General features: G+C 47.4%; 1 protein-coding gene across 3 annotated transcripts in view; it reads right to left on the bottom strand.

Annotated features, from left to right (window-relative positions):
* Positions 1 to 13,181: 13,181 nt before the first annotated feature.
* The window catches only part of LOC144128923 (scavenger receptor class B member 1-like), an 81,783-nt gene continuing 70,505 nt past the window's right edge, over positions 13,182 to 24,459 (bottom strand). For all 3 annotated transcript variants that reach the window (XM_077662727.1, XM_077662726.1, XM_077662725.1), the window contains exons 11-15: positions 22,814 to 22,932; positions 20,452 to 20,525; positions 19,504 to 19,552; positions 16,885 to 17,021; positions 13,182 to 14,851 (exon numbers count right to left, since the gene is read on the bottom strand). In XM_077662727.1, coding sequence (XP_077518853.1) covers positions 14,632 to 14,851; positions 16,885 to 17,021; positions 19,504 to 19,552; positions 20,452 to 20,525; positions 22,814 to 22,932 — 599 coding nt within the window. In that variant the 3' untranslated portion in view covers positions 13,182 to 14,631. The remainder of the gene's footprint in view (positions 14,852 to 16,884; positions 17,022 to 19,503; positions 19,553 to 20,451; positions 20,526 to 22,813; positions 22,933 to 24,459) is intronic.

Raw genomic sequence — 24,459 nt, 5'->3', positions numbered from 1 at the left:
ACAGGTAACAAAAGAACAAATATTGAAGAAGGAGACAACGAAATAAATCTGCCGCTTTCAGTTATTCAGTGCAGGCAACATTTTCAGACGCCTTGCATAGCTATCATGACGCTATTATTATCGCTTATTCAGTTTCAACATGGCGTTAATGTGTGTATGGCTACAGTTCGAAGTGTACTGATCTATTGGGGCTGGTCCGATGATTTTCACGATCGATGAGTGGTGATGGCACGATGGCCGGTAATCGTACACGATAGTTAGCGATACGAAGAGCACCTTGTGTCTTAGTCCACTCGACCGGCGACACATTGCCGGTCAGGGCAGTCAACCTCTCACTTGATAACACACACACACACACACACACACACACACACACACACACACACACACACACACACACACACACACACACACACACACACACACACACACACACACACACACACACACACACACACACACACACACACACACACACACACACACACACACACACACACACACACACACACACACACACACACACACACACACACACACACACACACACACACGCGCGCGCACGCACAAAATAGTTTATTAAGGACGGGGGAAGACACAAAGCAGTTTAAGAAAAGGCGGTTTAAAAGCAGCCGAGATCGAGATCGGTGCGGTCTTTCTTCTTCTTTGTTCGCGGTTCCTTTTAAAACCTTCGTTAATTGTGTGGAACTGTGCTGCTCGTGCTCTTGGCCAATTTCATCCCATAACGGCAGATACACGCGGGTGGGTGGAGCCTAAGGCTTGCTAGAGCAAGACCCAGTGGACACCGGGCCTGCGTGGTAATGCGCATTGCGCGATTTCGCGTACACAGCTCACTATGTTTAAAACCCATTCAGGCGCACCCGCGTCGGCTTTTCTTTCTCCGCTCATAGGGGGGGGGGGGGGGGGGGGGGTGAAGGGTCACTTAGTTGGACAGCTAGGTAGGGTGGTTAAGAAGCCTACTTTAATGTCGAGCCTACTTGAGCCATCGTCCGTTTTTTTTTTTTTCGGCAAAAGGTCTTCGGTCCTTTGGGACAGATAACAGCCTTCCTGACGTCGCCTGCTATATCGCGCGAGGGTACTGCTCAAGAAATCACTACAACCATCACTAGTTAGGCCCCATAGCCTCGGGCAGCGTCCGGGTTTAGGTCGGAACGGAGAAACGAGCCAGCGGCGCCGTAGGCTCCTAACCTACAGCTACCGTTAGTGGCACCGTGATTGTTCACTCTTCTGAGCGGACGCGATAACGTTAGCAGCAATGCGGTAGAGCTAAGTTTAAACGTTCTGTGCTTGTTCGTAGTCATCTTGCGTGGCGCTACTGGTATAGTAGCGCGTGTACAGTAGCGGTTCTCTAAAACACTTTTCACTTGAGAGTTATATCATTGCAGCTATAGCACAGCTCGATCCGCTATACGCTATCGTGATCTGGATCCACGGTGACCCATCTTAACCTGCGCAGTGGCGGGTTTGAGATCGTGGCCATTTGCGCATGCGCATCTTGCCCCTCGAGAAACCGTTCGCGCTAGCGGATCATGGATCGCGCTTTGCAATAACCACTATAACTCTCACTACCATGCGCATGTGAAAAAAAAAATGTTGAATGAAGTGGCATATCGCTTTCCTCAGGAAACCCACGTGAGAGCAATGACTATGAAATGATCAGAAGCACGCCAAGTGAACCCCTCCCGAATTCCAGGTGCAGGTCGCATTAATTGTTGACGGTTGGAAGAGGACAAGAGGTCTCGAAGTGGGAAACAAAACCATGTAAGGGACAGAACGACCCGGAGTAGCCGCAGTCGAGTATCTCTCCAGGCGCGAACGCTCAAGCTTATTTCTACCAGTTGTGTTGCAGTCGCTTCCATCGAGTGCTCCCTTCGTAAGAAGCAACTGCAGTAAGGACAGCAGGGACAGGTCCCGGCGTTTAAACTATACAGCAGGTTGGGTAGGGGGGGGGGGGGGGGGGGTGAGGAGAAAGAACTTGTGCGCCCCCTTTTCCTGTTCATTGCGGTTGGTTAGCTCAACTTCGCACCTGCGCTTGTTCCCGCGCTGGCACCGTTAATAATTGGTTTTTTTGGGAAAGGAAATGGCGCAGTATCTGTCTCATACATCGTTGGACACCTGAACCGCGCCGTAAGGGAAGGGATAAAGGAGGGAGTGAAAGAAGAAAGGAATGAAGGTGCCGTAGTGGAGGGCTCCGGAATAATTTCGACCACCTGGGGATCTTTAACGTGCACTGACATCGCACAGTACACGGGCGCCTTGGCGTTTTTCCTCCATAAAAACAGCCGCCGCGGTCGGGCACCGTTGCCGTAACGCTCCCTGCCACACAACTACCTGCCGCGCTTGAAATCCCGCCAGGTGGTGGTGGTTAAAAACATTTATTTACCATTAACTGTTCGCAGAGAGGTGATTTGGCTGGTGCCTTGTTGGCCCCCTCCCCTCACAATACTAGGTGGAGCCCCTATTCCGGGGCCCCATTAGCAAGCAACGCCGCCCGCGCCCGTTGAACCAAGGCTGCCAAGGCCTTTTGGATCCCGCCAGCAGTACGCATACGTGCGATGCATCGCGGAACTAGAGGAAACAAACTTCTGCGCGGACTTGTGTGGCCACCTGCCGGCGAGTGGATGAAACACAGGACATCTATTACTCCCGGCAGCTCCCGGCGCTTGTGGCACAGCTAGGCACAGCTGCAGGAAAAAGCGGAGGGAATTAGTCATCCCATAGCTCGAGCCTCTTCCGTTCACGGCTTGAAGCGCTTCGGTCTGCTTTGGTGCCTCAGTCGCCGCCTCTGGTGCTGTGACGCGTCCCGACATATTAAAGCGAGTGCAACTGGGACCGTCCTCACCCCGGCTTGTGAGAAATGTATAAATGAAGACTTGCCGAATTTGAGCACCTCTCATACCTGCACTCAGCTAATGGTCAGCGCTGAAGGTCACACAGAGGAAAAAGTGATGCTTAAATTTGCGTTAATGCGGCATATTTCCGCACTCTTCTCCGTATTCCCTCGCAAGTTGAATCTCGGAGAAGAAATTCAAGAGTTCTCCCGCTCAGTGCTCGCCATGCTTGCGTAATAGAGAGACGCTTGGTTAGAAAAAAAATTTATTTACACATGTACACATGCCAAGGTTACAGGACACATTGACATTCACAAGAAAATAACGTTTGGTATTTGTTGCCATGCAAGGCACTGTGTACGACCATTACAAGTTAGCTGTTTTGCTTAGCGTAAGCTTTACTTAGTAGCAAGGTACTGAACACCACTGGCGACGTCCGATATACAACGGGCATATTGCTCTTCCTATCACGCTTATGTACATATGCATGGTTTTCTGCTAGCATGCGGATGCGGTTTTATTGTCTCAAGGCGAAAAATATTACCGCATTGCACTCAAGTCTGCTTGACCTCCATTTTTCTCTTTTTTATTTTTATTATTTGGAATTATTGTTTATGACCTATTAACTTTTTTATTCGTATTTTTATTTCTGTACTCTTTATGTATTTTGTTTTATTCCGTATTTTATTTCTGTTTCATTTCATTTTTTATACTGAGTAAACCTTCTCACGCATTTACATCGTTTTCATCGAATCACTCACACAAAACGCGCTTCACACGCAGCGATTATTTATATAAATCAATTTAATTAATTAAAATTCGTCAACCAAATTTCTCCCATTTCAAGATGTACTCACACACTACCTAAAGCAATTGAAAATTTTCACATCTATCTGTACAGGATGACAGGATCGTGAGGGCGAAATTTTCGGTCACTTTTTGCTGACACGACATAACCATATGATTTCGCATTAATAATGAATTCAAGCAAGAAAATAAGACGGAATACAGAAGCCTTGACCCTCACTGCGTGGGAACTCTGCTGCAGGTCGTACGTTATATTCTCGTCTGGCTTTCGCCATACCGCGTACAATGTCCAGCATTATGCATGAACAATGAGCCTGTCAGCGTCTGGAGGTTTCCGCTGGGTTTCTGCGCCTCCTAGCCTTTGACCTATTGAATTTGTTGTCATGCATGCTCCGCTGCCTTATTAATAGGCTTCGGTATTATAACGTATAACCTCAGGATTCGGTGTGCGGCCGGCAGTGAGGACCAGAAAGACGATGACCAGACGCCTTTCCTTTGGCTTACTGCATCTTCGAGGTTGGGAGGCAACTCTGTGCTCACGGCGAGAAGCGACCGCCGTTTTATCGCCTTCCTCCCACCCAACCACACTACTCGGAAAAAAAAAGAAGTAATAATCGATAACTTCGGCTTTTTTTCCAGGTGCTTGTGCGTGGGTGATTGTTTTCCTGCCCCTCAGACATTCCGAGGGGATTTCCACAGTCCCTGCTTTGGCGAAGGTCGCCTCCCCCACCGGGAAAGTAAATAGTAGGGAACGCATCGGTCGTAGCTGTCAGCCCATTGGTCCTTGAATGAGGGTCAGCGCTCTTGTATGCACGTGCGGTGCCTCTGGGGGAGAGGTCAATGCCCTTGCGGGGGCGACATCACCGGTTGTCTCAGGGACTTCTCCTGCGGCGCCTTCTTGAGTTACGATGGAGATGCCTATTTCAGTTTAGTCGAAAGAAACACTATAGTCGGATACAACTCAAGAACAAAGCGGCCTTCCTCCGTCAAAGGATCTCCTTCCAGCCAATGGCGTTGGCTGATTATCATGGCCCTGCTAGCGTGACAGTGCAGGGAGGCGACTATTCCCGACCACTGCCTGTATTGTAACGCTAGTAGGGTCGTGAGAATTGGCCGACTCAATTGGTTGGAATGGTGACCTTTGACGGGAAAAGCCGCTTCGTTCTTGAGTGGTAGTTATTATACTATAGTATAATATGTATAGCAGTTATTATACTATAGTATAATATGTATAGTAGTTATTACAGCGATATCTGTTGAGAATCTTCAAATTCCGGATTCGCTATTCTACGATAATAATCAAATTACGCCACACTTTTTTTAAATGGGAAAACAACAACAATGGAGCTCAGTACAAAGAAGGTTAGAGAACGGTCTTACAACTGCGTCTGCTTTTGACTTCCGCTATCGCCAATAGGCGGCCTTCGTGGAAGAGGAGGAAAAAGGAGTCATCTGTCTTTGGACCCCTCCACTTGTCTCGGGTTGCTAGGCATTTTAGACCGAAGACTAGATTAGACTCGAAATAAGACTGGACTTGCTTCGTGCAAGCGGCCGCTGGTCACGGCGACCACGTTTCAATGGAGGCGAAACGCAAAAGGTGCCCGTGTTATGTGCGATGCCAGAGCACGTTCAAGATTCCCAAGTGGCAGTAATTACTACGGAGCACCCCACTACATTGGGGGACTCTAATGCGCAGCTCAGGCTCTGAGACTCAGAATCATCCGACTGGCCGAACACGCCGCCCGAGTCTATGGAGATCAGGCCGTCGTCTAGGTGGTTGAGCTCAAGCCCATCCTCTATCCATCGGAAAATAAAGTTATGTATTACTACTGTACTGCACCTCTTTCTCTCTGCCGTCCTTTCACTCCCTCCTTGCTCCTTCCCTCACGGCGCAGTTGAGGTGTCCACCGAGAAGTGAGATTAATTACTATGCCATTTCCTTTCTTCAAACCAAAATTTTAATTTTATTTTTAGCGTCGGTATCAGCCACTTACGGTGCGGTTCAGGTGTCCGCCGAAATGTGAGCCAGATACTGTGCCATTTCCTTTCTCCAAAAACCAATTTTCCAATTTTTGGTCGGAACCCTCCGCGATGGCTCAGTGGTTAGTTAGGGCGCTCGGCTACTGATCCGGAGTTCTCGGGTTCGAACCCGACCGCGGCTGCTGCGTTTTTATGGAGGAAAAACGCTAACGCGCCCGTGTGCTGTGCGATGTCAGTGCACGTTAAAGATACCCAGGTGGTCGAAATTATTCAGGAGCCCTCAACTACGGAACGTCTTACTTCCTTTCTTCTTTCAGTCCCTCCTTTATCCCTTCCCTTACGGCGCGGTTCAGGTGCCCAACAATATATGAGACCGATACTGCGTCATTTCCTTTCCCCCAGAAAGCAATTATTATTATCTTTACTATTTTGGGTCGGCTACTGATCCCGTGTTCCCGGGTTCGAACCCGACCGCGGCGGGTGCGTTTTTATGGAGGCAGAACGCTAATGCGCCCGTGTGCTGTGCGATGTCAGTGCACGTTAAAGATCCCCAGGTGGTCGAAGTTATTCCGGAGTCCTCCACCACGGCACCTCTTTCTTCCTTTCTTCTTTCACTCCCTTCTTTACCCCTTCCCTTACAGCGCGGTTCAGGTGTCCAACGATATATGAGACAGATACTGCGCCATTTCCTTTCCCCCAAAACCAATTATTATTATTATTATTATTATTATTATTATTATTATTATTATTATTATTATTAATATTAATATTATTATTATTACCACTGCAAGAAGCTTCCCAGACTTTTAGCTCTTGAGAACTATAGGCATATATCATAGACATCACTCTGCGCTACGATACTGAAGAGGCAGTCAAATGTCGGGGACACATGCAAATATTGGCGCATTCTTGCAGACCTTTAGAAATGTAACGATAACGAGGGTATAGCGCATGGTATTGGCAGGAATTTATACTTTGAATTGGCAAAGAATGTCAGACCAGAGCAGACTGTGGTGTCATGTTGGCTGAACCAACTTTATTGTAGTCTGATACAACTGAAGAACGAAGCGGCTGACGCGCTTCTAAAGAGGCCCTCCAGCCACTGGCGTCGACCGATTTTCATGACGCTGCGGTTAATCCGATTCAGCCGTCTGGCCCGTGGTACATAGTGCCAATGGCCGAAAGTCCGCGGATGCCGCCGTTACGGCCTCCACCGAACATCACGTTGAACAGCAGCAAATCAGACCTGGTTACTGGCCGTGCTTATAGATGGCGCCACGGGACCTGTGTTTTAAAGATCGCGTGTATTATGTAATTACGGCAACTCGCGCGGCACTGTCGCCTAGCTGCATGGAGGAAGGAAAGAACTCTGCCTAGCTGTCCCGCCGCGGTGGCTCAGTGGTTAGAGCGCTCGGCTACTGGTCCGGAGTTCCCGGGTTCGAACCCGACTGCGGCGGCTGCGTTTTTATGGAGGCAAAACGCTAAGGCGCCTGTGTACTGTGCGATGTCAGTGCACGTTAAAGATCCCCAGGTGGTCGAAATTATTCCGGAGCCCTCCACTATGGCACCCCTTCCTTCCTTTCTTCTTTCACTCCCTCCTTTATCCCTTCCCTTACGGCGCGGTTCAGGTGTCCGCCGATATATGAGACAGATACTGCGTCATTTCATTTCCACAAAAAACAATTATTATTATTATTATTATTATTATTATTATTATTATTATTATTGTTATTATTATTATTATTAGCTGTCAAGTGCCACCAGGACTGCGCTTTCGCCTCTCGGACTGTAAAGCCCCAACTCGATGGACACATCCTACGCGTACCGGCGGAGCGCCTACGCGCACGGGCGTACGCTGGATCCTGTCTGCGCATGCGCAAAGCGCGACGCGCGCGCAGGCGCGAGCAGGGGCAGATATCTGTCCATGTCAGATATCCGCGCCTGAGCGCGCGCGCTTGTGCGCGCGTCGGAAGCGGGGTCCGGTTTACAACAATAGGAGGACGGCGGGGGCTCTCGGGGACTCTTTTCTTTATGGCTTGAACCTATCCCAGGTTCCTGGAACTTTTCTTCGCGGTTTAAGTTGTCCTTTCAGCGCCCCCCAAATCCCCTTACTTCACGCTTGAAATTCCTTCGGTCGGCTCGAGAGGGAGAACGCTCCAGCACAGGGAGCATGGAGGTGTATGACTTTTTTCGACGCTTGGCACGGCGCGGCGCTGGGCGCGTAGGCGCTCCGCCGTACGCCTAGGATGTGTGCATCGAGTTGGGGCTTAAGGGTAACTGAACTTACCCATTTTGGTCCGCCCGGGCGGATGCGACCATCCGCCCCACTGTTCGGCCCATGCGCGCGGTCGCAAGGACGCGTCCGCATGCGGCTCAAAAACAATCGTACAGAGGCCTTAAAACAGGCCCCTTCGCTCACCACAGGATCACGAAACGGTATAGTTGACGCATGCGCAGCTCCGGCGGCAACGCACCACGTAGCGTTAGGCGGACTGAAAGCTTCGCCTAAGTTCGTTTAGGTTCGCCTCCGTGTTCTCATCCGTTCTGGCTCCAAGGTCGTCCGCATCGCTCCGACAACGGCAGCTAAAAGCATTTCACGCTTAAAAAATTCCCTACTCTTGTTAACCGCAGATAGCTAGTTTTCTTTCCAAACGCTCACAATCGATACATTTCAATTCGATTATATCATCGACCACTGACGCCTCATCGGGTGTCCCACAGGGTTTCGTTACGGGGCCAATTATTTTCTTGTTGTTCATCAGTGATCTGCTCCGGTACGTACATTGGCATACATATGCCTGTACGCGGACGACTGAGTTCTTTATAATGCAATTAAATTGTCCCTGGATATTGACCTTCTCAACTATAGTCTTTCTCTAATTACTGTAAGTGGTGCGCAACATGTCAAATGATTCTAAATGAACATTAGTTTCTCCAAAAATGTTTTCACGCCGTCCCCCAGGAACACATCTAATTCTTTCTTTATGTATTTTTTTCGAAGACAATGATTGAGAGTTCTGGAATACAGAAACTTCGGCGTTGCATTCGGGCAGGTTATGTCATGGCGTGAACGTACTGGTCTGATTTCCAACAATGCTCTCTAGAGGCTCGGATACTTGCTCCTCACTTTGCATATTGCTTCACTATTGATACCAAGCTACATACAAAACCCTTATCAACCTCACCCTATAGAAAACGAGTGAGTCGTTTGGAGCATTCATAAGCTAGTGGACTTACGCAAACAAGTCGGAATCGGTTCAAAAGGCCGTTCGTGTTGTACTCTACAGGCATGGCATATTTTTCGCCTTCTTCTCATCTGTCTGACCCCTGACTTATTACACTTTGCTACCATCGTCGCACTGAAGATTTCATGTTCTTGCATACATTAATTAACTTTCCACGAGTCACTTGGAAACTACTTAAAATTTTCTAGCCATATATCATCAGTAAGAAGTACGCGTCACTAAACTAAACACTTCAGCCTTTAATCCTCGCACTGGTTCATACAGTTTCTTTTCCGCGCACTGTAGAAATTTTGAACTCTATTCTTGGCCCCGCTCGTGTTCAAGTTTTGAAAAAATATTTGGATTCTGGCGATATGTAACTGAAGCGTCCTGTGTTCCATTGTGCTTTCATAGCATACCACATGTTTTTTTACGATTTGGTCGCGAGTTTTTTTGTTATCTCCACCTACTTTAGCCTTAGGCGAAGTTGCAATAAGTAAAAAAAAATCTCAGACGACCCTCGGTGAATCGTCTGGGCGCGTTTTCTGCCAAACGTTCGTTATATCCGAGTTTGTGCACTTCAGTTCGTTATATATTATTCGTTATAAAGCTCGTTTTATATAAGGTCCGTTCTATCTGAGGTAGTATATATACTACGTTCGTATAGACAACGCGTTACTGTTTGCGCAAATGGCTTTCGATTGCTGCAAAGAAAATATGCTCAATAAAAACCATGGGACCGTCCCCTTAAACAATAATTTTGGTGAGCTCAGAGGACAGCTTGTATTGTGCATAAAAAGAAAAAAAAATGTATGTTGTTTTTTCACATTAGGGACCCGCCGCAGTGGCTTTGGCGTTCAGCTGCTGATATCAAGGTTGCGTGTGAGTGCAAAGGGGATGATGTATTCCTTAAAGCGGGATTGGAATTCGGGAGTGCGTGGGAGTGCAGAGAGGATGACGTAATCCTTAAAGCGGGATTGGAATTCGGGAGTGCGCGTCAGTGCAAAGAGGATGATGTAATCCTTAAAGCGGGATTGGAATTCGGGAGTGCGTGTGAGTGCAGAGAGGATGACGTAATCCTTAAAGTGGCATTGGAATTCGGGAGTGCGTGTGAGTGCAGATAGGACGATGTAATCCTTAGAGCGGGATTGGAATTCTGGAGTGCGTGTGAGTGCAGAGAGGATGATGTAACCCTTAAAGAAGGATTGGAATTCGGGAGTGCGCGTTAGTGCAGAGAGGATGACCTAATCCTTAAAGCGGGATTGGAATTCAGGAGTGCGTGTGAGTGCAGAGAGAATGATGTAATCCTTAAATCGGGATTGGAATTCGGGAATGCGTGTGAGTGCAGAGAGGATGACGTAATCCATAAAGCGGGCTTGGAATTCGGGAATGCGTGTGAGTGCAGAGAGCGTAATGAATCCTTAAAGGGGTATTGGAATTCGGGAGTGCGTGTGAGTGCAGAGCGAGGATGTAATTCTTAAAGCGGGATTGAAATTCGGGAGTGCATGTGAGTGCCGAGAGGATGATGTAATCCTTAAAGCGGGGTGGAATTCGGGAATGCGTGAGAGTGCAGAGAGGGTGATGAATCCTTAAAGGGGTATTGGAATTCGGGAGTGCGTGTGAGTGCAGAGAGGGTAACGTAATCCTTAAAGCGGGATTGGAATTCGTGAGTGCGTGTCAGTGCAGAGAGTGTAACGTAATCCTTAAATCGGGATTGGAATTCGTGAGTGCGTGTGAGTGCAGAGAGGGTGACGTAATTCATAAAGCGGGATTGAAATTCGGGAGTGCGTGTGAGTGCAGAGAGTGTAACGTAATCCTTAAATCGGGATTGGAATTCGGGAGTGCATGTGAGTGCAGAGAGGGTGACGTAATTCTTAAAGCGGGATTGAAATTCGAGAGTGCGTGTGAGTGCAGAGAGGGTAACGTAATCCTTAAAGCGGGATTGGAATTCGGGAGTGCGTGCGAGTGCAGAGAGGGTGACGTAATTCTTAAAGCGGGATTGAAATTCGAGAGTGCGTGTGAGTGCAGAGAGGGTAACGTAATCCTTAAAGCGGGATTGGAATTCATGAGTGCGTGTGAGTGCAGAGAGGGTGACGTAATTCATAAAGCGGGATTGAAATTCGGGAGTGCGTGTGAGTGCAGAGAGGATGATGTAATCCTTAAAGCGGGGTGGAATTCGGGAATGCGTGAGAGTGCAGAGAGGGTGATGAATCCTTAAAGGGGTATTGGAATTCGGGAGTGCGTGTGAGTGCAGAGAGTGTAACGTAATCCTTAAATCGGGATTGGAATTCGTGAGTGCGTGTGAGTGCAGAGAGGGTGACGTAATTCATAAAGCGGGATTGAAATTCGGGAGTGCGTGTGAGTGCAGAGAGTGTAACGTAATCCTTAAATCGGGATTGGAATTCGGGAGTGCGTGTGAGTGCAGAGAGGGTGACGTAATTCTTAAAGCGGGAGTGCGTGTGAGTGCAGAGAGTGTAACGTAATCCTTAAATCGGGATTGGAATTCGGGAGTGCGTGTGAGTGCAGAGAGGGTGACGTAATTCTTAAAGCGGGATTGAAATTCGAGAGTGCGTGTGAGTGCAGAGAGTGTAACGTAATCCTTAAAGCGGGATTGGAATTCGGGAGTGCGTGTGAGTGCAGAGAGTGTAACGTAATCCTTAAATCGGGATTGGAATTCGTGAGTGCGTGTGAGTGCAGAGAGTGTAACGTAATCCTTAAATCGGGATTGGAATTCGGGAGTGCGTGTGAGTGCAGAGAGGGTGACGTAATTCTTAAAGCGGGATTGAAATTCGAGAGTGCGTGTGAGTGCAGAGAGGGTAACGTAATCCTTAAAGCGGGATTGGAATTCGTGAGTGCGTGTCAGTGCAGAGAGGGTAACGTAATCCTTAAAGCGGGATTGGAATTCGTGAGTGCGTGTGAGTGCAGAGAGGGTGACGTAATTCTTAAAGCGGGATTGAAATTCGGGAGTGCGTGTGAGTGCAGAGAGTGTAACGTAATCCTTAAATCGGGATTGGAATTCGGGAGTGCGTGTGAGTGCAGAGAGGATGACGTAATTCTTAAAGCGGGATTGAAATTCGAGAGTGCGTGTGAGTGCAGAGAGGGTAACGTAATCCTTAAAGCGGGATTGGAATTCGTGAGTGCGTGTCAGTGCAGAGAGGGTAACGTAATCCTTAAAGCGGGATTGGAATTCGTGAGTGCGTGTCAGGGCAGACAGGGTAGCGTAATCCTTAAATCGGGATTGGAATTCGTGAGTGCGTGTGAGTGAAGAGAGGGTGACGTAATTCTTAAAGTGGGATTGAAATTCGGGAGTGCGTGTGAGTGCAGAGAGGGTAACGTAATCCTTGAATCGGGATTGAAATTCGAGAGTGCGTGTGAGTGCAGAGAGGGTAACGTAATCCTTAAATCGGGATTGGAATTCGTGAGTGCGTGTCAGTGCAGAGAGGGTAACGTAATCCTTAAAGCGGGATTGGAATTCGTGAGTGTGTCAGTGCAGAGAGGGTAACATAATCCTTAAATCGGGATTGGAATTCGGGAGTGCGTGTGAGTGCAGAGAGGATGATGTAATCCTAAAAGCGGGATTGGAATTCGGGACTGCGTGTGAGTGCAGAGAGGATGACGTAATCCTTAAAGCGGGATTAAAATTCGGGAGTGCGTGAGAGTGCAAAGAGGATGATGTAAACCTTAAAGCGGGATTGGAATTCGGGAGTGTGCGTGAGTGCAAAGAGGATGATGTAATCCTTAAAGCAGGATGGAATTCGGGAATGCGTGTGAGTGCAGTGAGGATGACGTAATCCTTAAAGCGGGATTGGAATTCGGGAGTGCGTGTGAGTGCAGTGAGGATGACGTAATCCTTAAAGCGGGATTAAAATTCGGGAGTGGGTGAGAGTGCAGAGACGATGCTGTAAACCTTAAAGCGGGATTGGAAATCGGGAGTGCATGTGAGTGCAGGGAGGGTGAGGTAATCCTTAAAGCGGGATTGGAATTCGGGAGTGCGTGTGAGTACAGAGAGGATGAGGTAATCCTTAAAGCGGGATTGGAAATCGGGAGTGCATGTGAGTGCCGAGAGGGTGACGCAATCCTTAAAGCGGGATTGGAATTCAGGAGTGCGTGTGAGTGCAGAGAGGGTGACGTAATCCTTAAAGAGGAATTGGAATTCGGGAGTGCGTGCGAGTGCAGAGAGGATGATGTAATACTTAAAGCGGGATTGGAATTCGGGAGTGCGTGTGAGTGCAGAGAGGGAGATGTACATCGTACAACTATCGCCCTCAAGTTTTGGAAGACTTTTTTTTCCTTCTGGGAGTAAGAAATCAAAAGCCAATGAATACAAAAAGAAGTTTATTTACAATGCCCATAATTTATCACTCCAGGAATTGCAGCAAGTGCACGAAGTGGCTGTGCCGTACGACGACGAAGCAGTGTAAAGCTGCTCCGTCTATTGCGAGGTTCAGAACGCGGCGTTTACCGCACGTCGCTCTCAGGCACGAACGCGAAGGCACCAAAGTTTCAGTGTTGCTTCGTCTTCCGCGCAACTCAGCACAAGGTTAAGGTCCGCGTCAGAAATGGAGGTTCAACTTTCCGCGTGGTTGTCAGTAGCTGTGAACGCAACGAAACGCAAGGAAGCAGAAGAAAAAAACCGCGCATATTTACACTGAACAAGCTGAATGCGTATTTGAATACACAAGCACAAAAGGACAGCGTCAGCTTAACGATTTGTCTTCGACTTTTTCTTTTCGTTTTCTCGATACTGCGAACTGAGTTCACAAGTCCCTGCATTAGATTACGAAACAGCAAGTAGAAAAGCATTTAAGGATATGGCGCGATATGACACTCTCCATTATTTTAATTTGGTGTAAAATGTCAGGCAGTATTGGCTGGATGACCTCGTATAAACAGCGCGAGGAATGAGTAATGGGAATGATCGGTGGCGTTGCTCGTTGCGTTGCATGATTTGCAAGAGCGAGCATTCGCCCAAAAGCCTTGCATATTTAGAATGAAGTATTGGCAGGTGATGTAAAGGTCAAGGCACATCATGGTAACTACCGAGACATTGTACACCATTCGATAGTTTTGGCTTAAATTTTCGCCATGCAGCGGTTGCATTCTGATTATTCGCTGCTACGTGGCGTCTGCCATCACCAAACAAGCCATGCAGCTATAGTGTAATGCCCAAGTTTAACTCCCACGTATGTCCGCACTCACTTCATAGCCCCCAGTTGAAGCCACAGGCTCGTGATCGCTCATGAACGTACACACATCAGTTACTATAGAAAACCCGAAAATACTCAGAGGTGCACGTTCCACAGCTTCCAATCTCCGTATATGCTCGCCGCATGGGTAGCACTGGTGAGATGTTAGAAACGAAAACTAGATCGAATGGGCCGTATCAAAAATCACCCGCGACTACACAAACACACAAAAACGCGAGAACACGGACAAAGGGGTCGAACCAGCGACCCTAAGGCACGACCCTGCGCAAACGCTGGCGTCAGTGCACAACGCATCTGCATATACAGAGGTATTTATCGATTATGACCCTGTATGAACCGTTGAGTTGAAGGAGCGGTGCAAAACCAGTAACTGAAGCAATTGGTTATTTTGTCCACCTAAAAAGAGACTGTCCAAGGCACAAGTGTGTCTTCGGCAGGATCCATCACTCACGGCAGCGAGATTCACGCGGTTTGAGCTGCCCGACGCAACAAACTTCGTGGCGCAGTTGCATGGAAAGAGTGTAAACCGACGAGTGATCTGCTTGTGGTTTGCGCCGCTCTCTAGACGGCGGTGGACTTCAAGAGGGCATCGGCCTCGGGTACTTCAGGTGCCACCAGCGCTGCCGCCAGCGTTGCTGGTGCCGCCAGAGAGGAACCGTCCTTCACGAGGTCGTTGTTATCCCGGGTGCCGAGAAAGCTTCCACCGTTGAGGTAGATGGCCAGCTTGTCCCTGAGCATCCTGGAGGGATCAGAGACATCGCGCCGCCTTCGCCGGCGGGACCTGCACCGATGAGCAAGATAATAATAATTGGCTTTTGGGGAAAGGAAATGGCGCAGTATCTGTCTCATATATCGTTGGACACCTGAACCGCGCCGTAAGGGAAGGGATAAAGGAGGGAGTGAAATGAGAATGGAAGAAAGAGGTGCCGCAGTGGAGGACTCTGAAATAATTTCGACCACCTGGGGATCTTTAACGTGCACTGACATCGCACAGAACATGGGCGCCTTAGCGTTTTGCCTCCATAAAAAAAGACACGATTTGTTTAAACGACTCAGCCCCGATTCAACTTTCGGAGTTGAACGCAAAAGTGTTTTGTGAATTTCGAATAGCACTGAGCGTTTTGTGCTGGAGAAGGCATACGCGCCGCAAGGCAAGTGTCAGCATGGACGATTGGATGGTATGGGATCTCTCTCTAACAAGAGCTTGTCGTAAGTTTTTTCTAATCGTTATTCTCACAACTGGAGGTTCAAAGAATCTACCCAGGTTGCAGTTGTCAGTGTGCGATTCAAAGGCACCTTAAAGCAACGCCTCTGCCACTGTGCTTGATAAGTTCTCGGTGAAGAAATTGAAAACGGTGAGACCAAGGGTAGATTTATGGGCAGCTCTTGGACGGGGGCGGCGGGTCCTATTTCCGCAAATCATTTATAGAGCTTTGTCTACAAAAAATTAGATTTTTCACAATTTTTCCGAAGAAAATTTCTTGCTTTAGAGGGAAAGCCGCCCCGCCCGTTTCCCTCCCCTTAAATCCGCTACTGGGCGCAGCACTTTTTGATGCGTTAGCATTAGAACGTTTCGGAAAAAACCTGCCCGTCCGTGTAGGCCTCGGTTTGCCGGTGGCAGAGTGGAGAGAGGGGGGAAAGTGAGACAGGGAAGACGAAGAGAGGGTGGGAGGAGAAGGGGCGGCAGGCGGGGGGAAGTGGAGAGGGGCATGGCGCGTCACACGATGATTGACGGACTTGATCAAGCCACCCGTTCGTACGGTCTGAACCAGTCAGCGGCATAACCTGCTCCGTCCGGGGGGGGGGGGGGGGGGGGGGGAGGGGCACTGTGCGAACCGCGGCCTGAATTGGATTCATCGTCTATAGTTTTCAATATTGACGGAATGCGATAACCACCTGCGCGCGACGCAAGCGGACATACCCCCCCCCCCCTCACATCCCCTCTCCCCATCCCCGCTCCAAGCTGTGCCCCCGCGATATGGGTGGCAGAAAACGAGCACATTCCTCCCACGTAGCCACAAGAAGAGAAGAAGCGATAGAAAGAGAACCCGGGAGCGTACAACTGCAACGTTCTCCATCAAAGGAATGCAAAATCTCACGCTCGTTTTCATTCTGTTGAAGCAGCGATGCATGATCACCAGCTACAATCATCGACAGCGGTAACGTGCTCAGCGCCAAACGAAAGCCGCTGCCGGTTCTTTCTACATGCTCCTCTGTCTCGCCGGCCAAACCCTGCCGAAATAACTTTGCTTGGTCTCAAGAAGAAAGTAACCACTCGGACTGTTTCGTCTGCTGTTTCACTCCTTTTGCCTGCTCTGTTTCCTTAGTGGTGTGCCGAATTGGACACCAAGCTTGTGCAATGGGGTCAAGTCATACACATCGGGTCACTTAATTGTTTTCCTACCTCTCCTTTTCTGGCGCACGTTAAAAAAAAAGAAACAGATACTCCGGCGACAGAAATTGATCTGGAGCGCTCCACTACAGCGTAACCCCAGACATTGAAGAAGACCAGCAGGGCCACTAGGGTATTACAGGGGGGGTTCAACACTTCGTAAAACAGCTCCACAGTGTTTCAGCCAACCACATCCACTGGTAACAAGTTCCAGTCGATAATAACACGTTAAATGCAAATGCAAACACTCATCTACTTTCCACTTTTAATTACACTTCCTCTCCTGGAGGCAAAAGGTTAAGACAAGCCTTTGGAAACTATAGGACTGGCATACGGCTTTTGACGTAATGTCAAGTGACGCGAAGTGATGTGTCCTTTGATGTGACGGGGATAAACCCGACGCTTCCTTAGACAGCACTCGCCTGAAGAGGGAGACGACCGCGACTATGGCGAGGATGGCGGAGGCCACCAGGAGGAATATGGCGGTGCAGCGGACCAGGATGGGAGCGAGCACAGCCAACCGGATCCTGGCCAGGGTGTGCGCCTGGGCGTCGGCCACCTGCAATAAAGGATGTTGCTGCTCCATCGATCGGCTCCCGGACGCTCGCGTTTGAATCTTTGCCTCGCATTTAGCAGAATATGCTTTAAAAAGTCTTCTTCCCGGATACAAAAATACGTACCGAAGAAGAGGGACGCGAAAACGTCGGAAATAAATAAATGTAAGCTGGTTAACTAATTTATGATAACGAACTTTCTAACTATCATTTGCAATTAGAGATTTTCAGCCGGTAGTTAGTACTAGCCACATCAGCTTTTAGAATTTCGAAAACGGGTTTACTGTCGCCGCTGTGGCTCGACAAAATTTGCCTGCATCGTGGGAAAATACATGCGCTTTCGAAAGCATGCAGGCAAAGGAACACCTCCAGTGAACGTAAGTAGTCGAAAACAAAACAGTCCCATGAAACAGTCCGATGAAATATTCGAGAAAGAAAACAGTCCCATGAAACAAATAAAACATTAAGAACATATTTTATGAGCCTTATTTGACCTCTGTGGAAGCCGTTTTCGGTTTGTATTTCTTGTACAGTGTTGTTCTTGATAGATCTTTACTCATTCTGCTGTAAAATGCACATTATTTTGTTTTCTTCTCATTGTATGCGATATTTCGGTCTTTCGCAGTTGATTTTGTGCTTTTCATTTTACACTAGTGCTGTGTCATTGCCATTATGTATTTTGTTTCTGAACCCCACACTAGTCTCTGGCTATGGGTTCAGTCAGTGTTTTGATAATTTGTACGGCAAGATTATTAATAAATGAAATGAAATGAAAAAAAAAGCTAAACTATGCCGAACCACAGCACCAAGGGTAACTGCATTTTCGAAATTTTAAAAACTGATACGGCTATTACTAACGACCGGCTACAAATCTAATTGCAACTAGCCGCGTGACTCTGCTAGTTAAAAAGTTTATTATTAAAAACTAGTTAACCAGCTGACTACTTAAGACAATTAACCGGTTCTCTGGTGTCCGCCAACAGTAGTAATACGCTGCCGCAAAAGCTCTATTTTTACCGCAAAACCCCTATTTTTTTTAATTTTTGAAAGTGTTCACTAAAACACACACGCGCACACGCACGCACGCACGCACGCGCGCGCGCGTGAGAGAGGGGGGGGGGAGGGGGAGAGAGGGGGAGAGAGAGTTCTTAAGTCTGTCGCTATTGTGCACGTACCTTGCTCATCCTTTCCGTTTTTTTTTTTATGCCTTTGGCATCAGTAATGAGCTTTGAGTTTTCCGAAATTGCAGCACAGTGTTATCTCCATTTAATTTCTAATCGCTCACAAAACCGAATAGCATTCCAGTGTGTAATGGTAAAGCTCATATTATCGTAAACAAAAAAAAGGAGTCTTAACAGTGGCGTAGCCAGAATTTTTTTTTTTGGAGGGGGGGGGGGGGGGCTCATGTTGCAGCGCGGCCTCCTCATAAAATTTCTAGATCAAACGCAACAATAATAACTGCATTGCCATTGCCATGTATTTTTTAAAATAAAAGAATATATTCGTATGTCTACGAAACCTAAACTGAGCAGGGGACAAGACACGGGAGAGAAGAAAACAGGACGAGCTCGTCCTGTTTGCTTCTCTTCTATGTCTTGTCCCCTGCTGAGTTTTGTCTTGTAATCATGTCATACCGACCATCCCTTTATCGTTCACTCGTAGCAGACATAACTGATACCAATGCTTCAATGTTTTTGCGTATTTAATAAGCAAAGAAAATATCACACGAAGTCTCGAACTATATCGGTCCGGAACCAGCAAAGCAGGGCATGCCACTGCTATGAAACACGTAAAGGCCATGAAATTAGCATGTAGAGGAGAAATATTTGAATGGATGTTCGTCGTTGAAGAACCTTTACATTTTTGTACATATGCAGCGGCCAGGGAAAAATCTGAATTACGCTGTCCTTCGTTCCAATGTATTGTTCAGTAGAATTAGATGTTACCGGTCACGTACTGCCAGTAATTGCATCGAAATTTTAGTCGCAACAGCGAGCCATCGTTAGGCCCTTGAAAGTTTGTGCTCGGATGGGGCCCCTTGCCTTACATGACTCCAGGTGCATGGGCGTTGCCACGAAATCCAACGCGAGTTCGCAATGTTCGCGCCAAAATGTATTTTCTAGTCTGAAAAAGACACTGTATGTGACAAAATCCAAAATGACTTCCGGCGCCGGTGGTTGTTTCGGTCAGCGGTGCACGACAGTTCGAAAAAATTTCGGGGGGGGGGGGGGGGGGGGGTCTTTTCCTCTGTATACGCCCCTGACACCTTATGAAGGCTTGTTGATCTAGTTGGTGCACGCACAGTAAGAGTATGACACAAAGAGGCGCGATAATGCGCTTTTCCTACATGTCTTCCTTTCTCACGTGCATTTTCTAAAAAGAGAAAAAAAAAACTATAAACTGCGAGACGCCACCGACCCCCGAGCATGCCTCGTGCATTTTCAACGGGGACCTGAATGACCGAAAACGTCGCTCATTAGCACTCACCACTTCTTGCCAGAAAAGTGGCATGACCGTGTAGCCCAATTCGGAGGTCCTGAAGGCAGAGAGAGAAAAGGCAACATCTTATATACACAACAGGAAATATGAGGGCTGGTATCCGACAAATATAAAAGCCGTAAGTTCCGGTAATTTTATACCAATCAATCGTAACTCACGCAAATTACCATGATACGATTTTTTTTACGCAGCCCCCGATTATTTCCAGCACGCGGTGCCGACTACTACGCCGACGGCTTTTAGACAGAACGAGCTGTATACACTGTTGCATAATATGTGTGTATGTGTTCACAACATAGTAAGACAACTGCTCTTTTCATGAATCAATACTTCATCCCCGCTTCGGTCCACTGGAAACTTTCCTGCGGTAATTTCAACCTCCCTCCCATCCGTAGTGCATATGGCGAACATTTAGAACAGTTTTCTTGGGCAAAAATCTGGAACACGCTACCGATTTCTCGGAAAGAGTCACGCAATTTTGGTGGTGCACTTAGACATCTGACAGAATAAAATTGAGGTACCCTGACATTCCATTTTATTTTTGTGTTTATGCCTATTAGTATTATTCAGGTAGCACAAAAGTTTGTAATTGTACTCGATATCCAAGTGTGCTCAGTGTGTTTTTCATTGCTATATTTGTGTTGTTTCTGTGTGCTATACTAGTGCTGTTTACGGCAGTTCTGTTTTTAATGTATACTTCAGCTAATAGGATAACACATTTCTTCTAAGTTCTGCCTGCCTTTCGGAATTTGTCATTATGTATTCTTTAACGTTTGGACACGAACAAGCCGCCGGCTACAGGGACAAAAAGTGTTTGCGAATTTTGTATTTTAGAAATGCGAAATGAATTAAAATTCAATTGAAGCCCTCGCAGGCAGAGAGCAAGTTTCGGTATCTATAAGAGGCAGTGATACAAGGAAGTATACCAGCACTTACATCAAGTAACCGACGTCCTTTAACAGCACATTCAGCTGCAGTCGTACTCTGCCGGAAACGGATGCCCCCGTAGTCTGAAATTAAATATGGCGCACGAGTAAACATCGGCAGAGTAGAAAGGGCAGTTAAAAAGAACAAAATAAAATTGCCCGGCCCACAGCGCCAGGAGTAAACATCGACTAGAGACAATAAAGCAATAAAAGCTTGTGGCATGTCCACAGATTCCGTGAACGATGGCATGACTGTGGCTGAAGACATTGGCTACAGCAGGCAATAAAAAAAAATGGCAGTGGCTTAACTTGGCTAACCCTGGAAATCAGCGAAAAGCCAGGACGCTTGCTAAGCGTCTCAGGCTCGTCCATGGCAGCTCCGCTACACGCTTGCGACAGCTGTTCTATAGATACCCCCACGACCACGTGGCTATGAAGTGGTATCACATGGTCTTACGACACCCCCATTGGATGTCATCACGTGGTTTCACATCACCCTATCGGATGTTCTTAAGGTCAAAGGTTAACGAAAAGGTAACCCAATGTCAAAAGTCAACTTAAGTCATGGGTAAAGGGATCGGCACCATAACTAACACATATGGTCATACAGGGCTAACGTGATTGGGCTGAAGGTCGTTCAAGGTCATTCTCCGGCCTACGAGGCGGCTGCTTTACCTAGCGTAGTGAAGTTTCTCGCTTCAAAACTGTCCAGTGCTGCGCGATTTTTCACTGCAGTTAATTCAGCCAGTATCATAAGCCAACTCCTTAATTAAACGGCATTGCAGGGGTGCATTTTCATGGCTGGATATAGTTCAGCCCTCTTGCTCTGCGTGGAAAAATCGTCTTTCGTTGTTTAAGTGTCGCAGTCGTACCGTTGAGTCGTTTCTTCAGAAATGAAGAAGGCATGAAATGGCTCTCCTCTCCTGGCTGAAAGTGGTGCTTCAGCGTGTTTTTATTTTCCCTGCCAGTCGTGTTTCCCACGTCGAAGTGTTGCAATAGCTGATATGATGATCCATGCCGTCGCGCTACCAGACAGGTGCGTCGGGATTGTACATTGCGAATACCAAGCATGCTTGCAAGAATGGTAGTGACAGGCGTTTTAACCTAACGAGGGTTCACTAAAAAAAATTCTCGTGCAGCAAATGTATGATATTCGAGTAATATTATCGCATGTTTAGTATCCGCGCAATTTTACGATACTTCTATGGCTTCGCCTATCACCAGTAGCAATAAAACGTTATAACAGCGTCATTTTTATTTGTCGGCCGAACGTTAATATGTTGTCCTTATTTTCTTTTTCTTCTAATGCTTCTGAAACATTACAAAAAAAAAAAACGTTGCAATAATGTCTTAGTAATCTTGCATATCTGTCTTGCATATGTATCTTGCATAGATCTTGCAGTAATGCCTTGCATATATGTTGTTTGAACGTTTAAGTAACTGCACGACCAGACGTGCCAATTGTGGGAGTGCACAGCTGCAATGAAGAGTTTTCAAGGCGCAAGGAACAGCGTGGGCGATGTTTGAACAGTACAGTACAGCACAGCTGGATATTATGACATCGCCATCTGTGATAGGTGTCCCTAAGTGATAGTAGCGAATGGTTAACATGCAAAATTTTCTTATGAAACTTTTGGGGATTTGCATGCGGCATATTTCACGTAAAATGAGCTATTTAAGTGGAAAGCTTTGCTGGGTGAAAAACATAATTACTGCACAAATAGTAGGAAAAGTTACAGTGCACAAAGTATTTAATATTTCAAAGTTGCGATTTGAACGTACTAATAATAACAGAGCATTACTGCAGTTTTCAGTTTGAACGTTATACAAATGTTTACAATAATACATATTGCGTTGGTTGTTGGTTTTTAATATCAGCATCGCGTTCCGATGCGTCCCGTAACGTTACTGCAAAGTGCACAACTATAGCAACATTCTATAGTTCGCTGATACCTGGGATGTTCATATTTATTGTCAACATTGGATCTTCTTGGTTCGTATCAGTAGTCTATAGTAAACTATAGCACATCACATAGGACTGTCAGCTCAACTTAGAATGCGGGCAAGAGGTGAGAATTCGCCAGCGAAGTGGACTGAACAACTCAACAACTGGACAATAACTCGACAATAACTAGATAACTCGACAACAACTCGACAATAACTACATAACTTGACAACAACTCGACAATAACTAGATAACTTGACAACAACTCGACAACATTTACACATGTTTACGAAAGCCAGTTTTTATTTTCATTGCGCTGTAAATCCTAAGCGTTGGACATTAACATTTGTGCTTTCTAGATAATTCCGCCGACTGGTCAGTTAGTAGTTGTACCAAAACTGGAACTAGACTATCAAGAGACTTTTACCGGTTCGCTGTCGATGTAGAAGAGGTGCTGCTCCTTTTCGGGGTGCAAGCCATCGACGCCGGTGAAGAGGGCGGAGCTTCCATACAGGAAGTGAGGGAGCGACAGGACGATCGGCACACCTGCGAAAAGCGTTCAAGGAGTTCAAGGAGGATCGGCGCGCGCGAATCCACGTCGTTTCCCCCGTTGGCAATGCTTCGCCGACACACTGAGACGTCGTCACATTGTTCTTGTAAAAATATATCTTAAGAGCGCTGTTATACGGACATCTGCACGCCAACGAGATTCACTGAGAGTCATTTTGCGTGATTGTCCTGGTGCCGGCAATATGGAGAGAGCGCACGGGGAACAGGAAGTTTTCCCGACGTAGTGGAACGCTTGCAGGTTCGTGACAGTGCAGTTATTACCAGGCCCAGAGCCTAGCATGCCGCTACAGACGTGGCAGGATGCCGGCAGGGGTTTTAATTAAGACTCGGACGTCAACGGTAACCGTCGATCTGGAACAGTCGCAGCTGCAGCAGCCCAATGCACGCGATCGCGCACAGAACACGAGCTCGCTCATGCGCGGCCACAGTCTTGTTCGTCGTCTGCACGTCGAAGACAAAACTATATAAGGAGTTGATTGGCCAAGACCAGAAGGGCCTATACGGTAATGCGGGGCTTATTCTTTACGAAACATCACTGAACTCATACGATTAATGGTGCTGGGATGTAAAGGTAGCGTGGTGGGGCCGCAGAAGAGACGAGGAAGTCGCAGACGTGGTTGCGAGGAAGACATTGAAAACTTTATACAACTATGTACATTATGTACAGGTGAAGAGCAACTGAGAGATTCTCTCAGTAACAGGGAGAGTCTGAGCAGTAGGGAGTCTCGGTGAGAGGGAGATTCTCGGCCGCACTCGCCGGCCGAGTTTTATAGGCTTTTCCTTCCCTGAAATCCCTAGATGGAGGCCGGATCTGCCGAGGAAGGCGCGTCCTGAAAAGTTCTTTGGCACTCGCCACACGCTCATTATGGAACACGCCTCCGTCATGTGATGAGCTTAATAGTATAAGGAGGAGGCCATCTATATTGCATAGAGAGCGGAAGGTCAGTGAGTGGCGTTCATAGGGTCTGCAAATGGTCGCACTTGTGACCCGCACTTGTCATCAGTGTAGGGCCACAAGGCCGAGGCTAAGGCCACAGGCAGCGATTTCATTCAAATTGAATTTCATTGTGATCTTTTTTTGCGCTTGGTTATTGCCCCCATGCCGTCGCTGTGACTGGAATCAGTCAGTCAGACTGGCGGATAATGCGAGTAGAATAGAATAGAATCGAACAAGAATAATCGTACCACAGGAGCCTAGCATCGATTACACGCCTTCCATTCGCTGCTTACAAACAAACTGCGAGCACAAGGCGCTGTTAATTGGTCCGAGAAAACAGGCGCGGAAAAGACGACCTCACTGTTCTTGCTTTCCACCGCCTACACGCGCGATTAGTCATCTATATTCATAATGAGAGCAGCGCGTGGTTAACAAAATTTTCCAGCGCGAAATAACGTACAAGGGAGCATCTTTATTAGATAAAACTCTAGCGACAGTGACTGGCAAACTCTTCTAGTTTGTTTTCTGCGAATTAACGAGCCAAGCTGACATTCGCTGGACATTGC

The sequence above is a fragment of the Amblyomma americanum genome, chromosome 4, assembly GCF_052857255.1.
Source record: "Amblyomma americanum isolate KBUSLIRL-KWMA chromosome 4, ASM5285725v1, whole genome shotgun sequence".
Taxonomy (NCBI): Eukaryota; Metazoa; Arthropoda; class Arachnida; order Ixodida; family Ixodidae; genus Amblyomma; species Amblyomma americanum.
The sequence above is the reverse complement of the archived record's forward strand: the minus strand, read 5'-3'. Positions and strand labels throughout refer to the sequence as shown.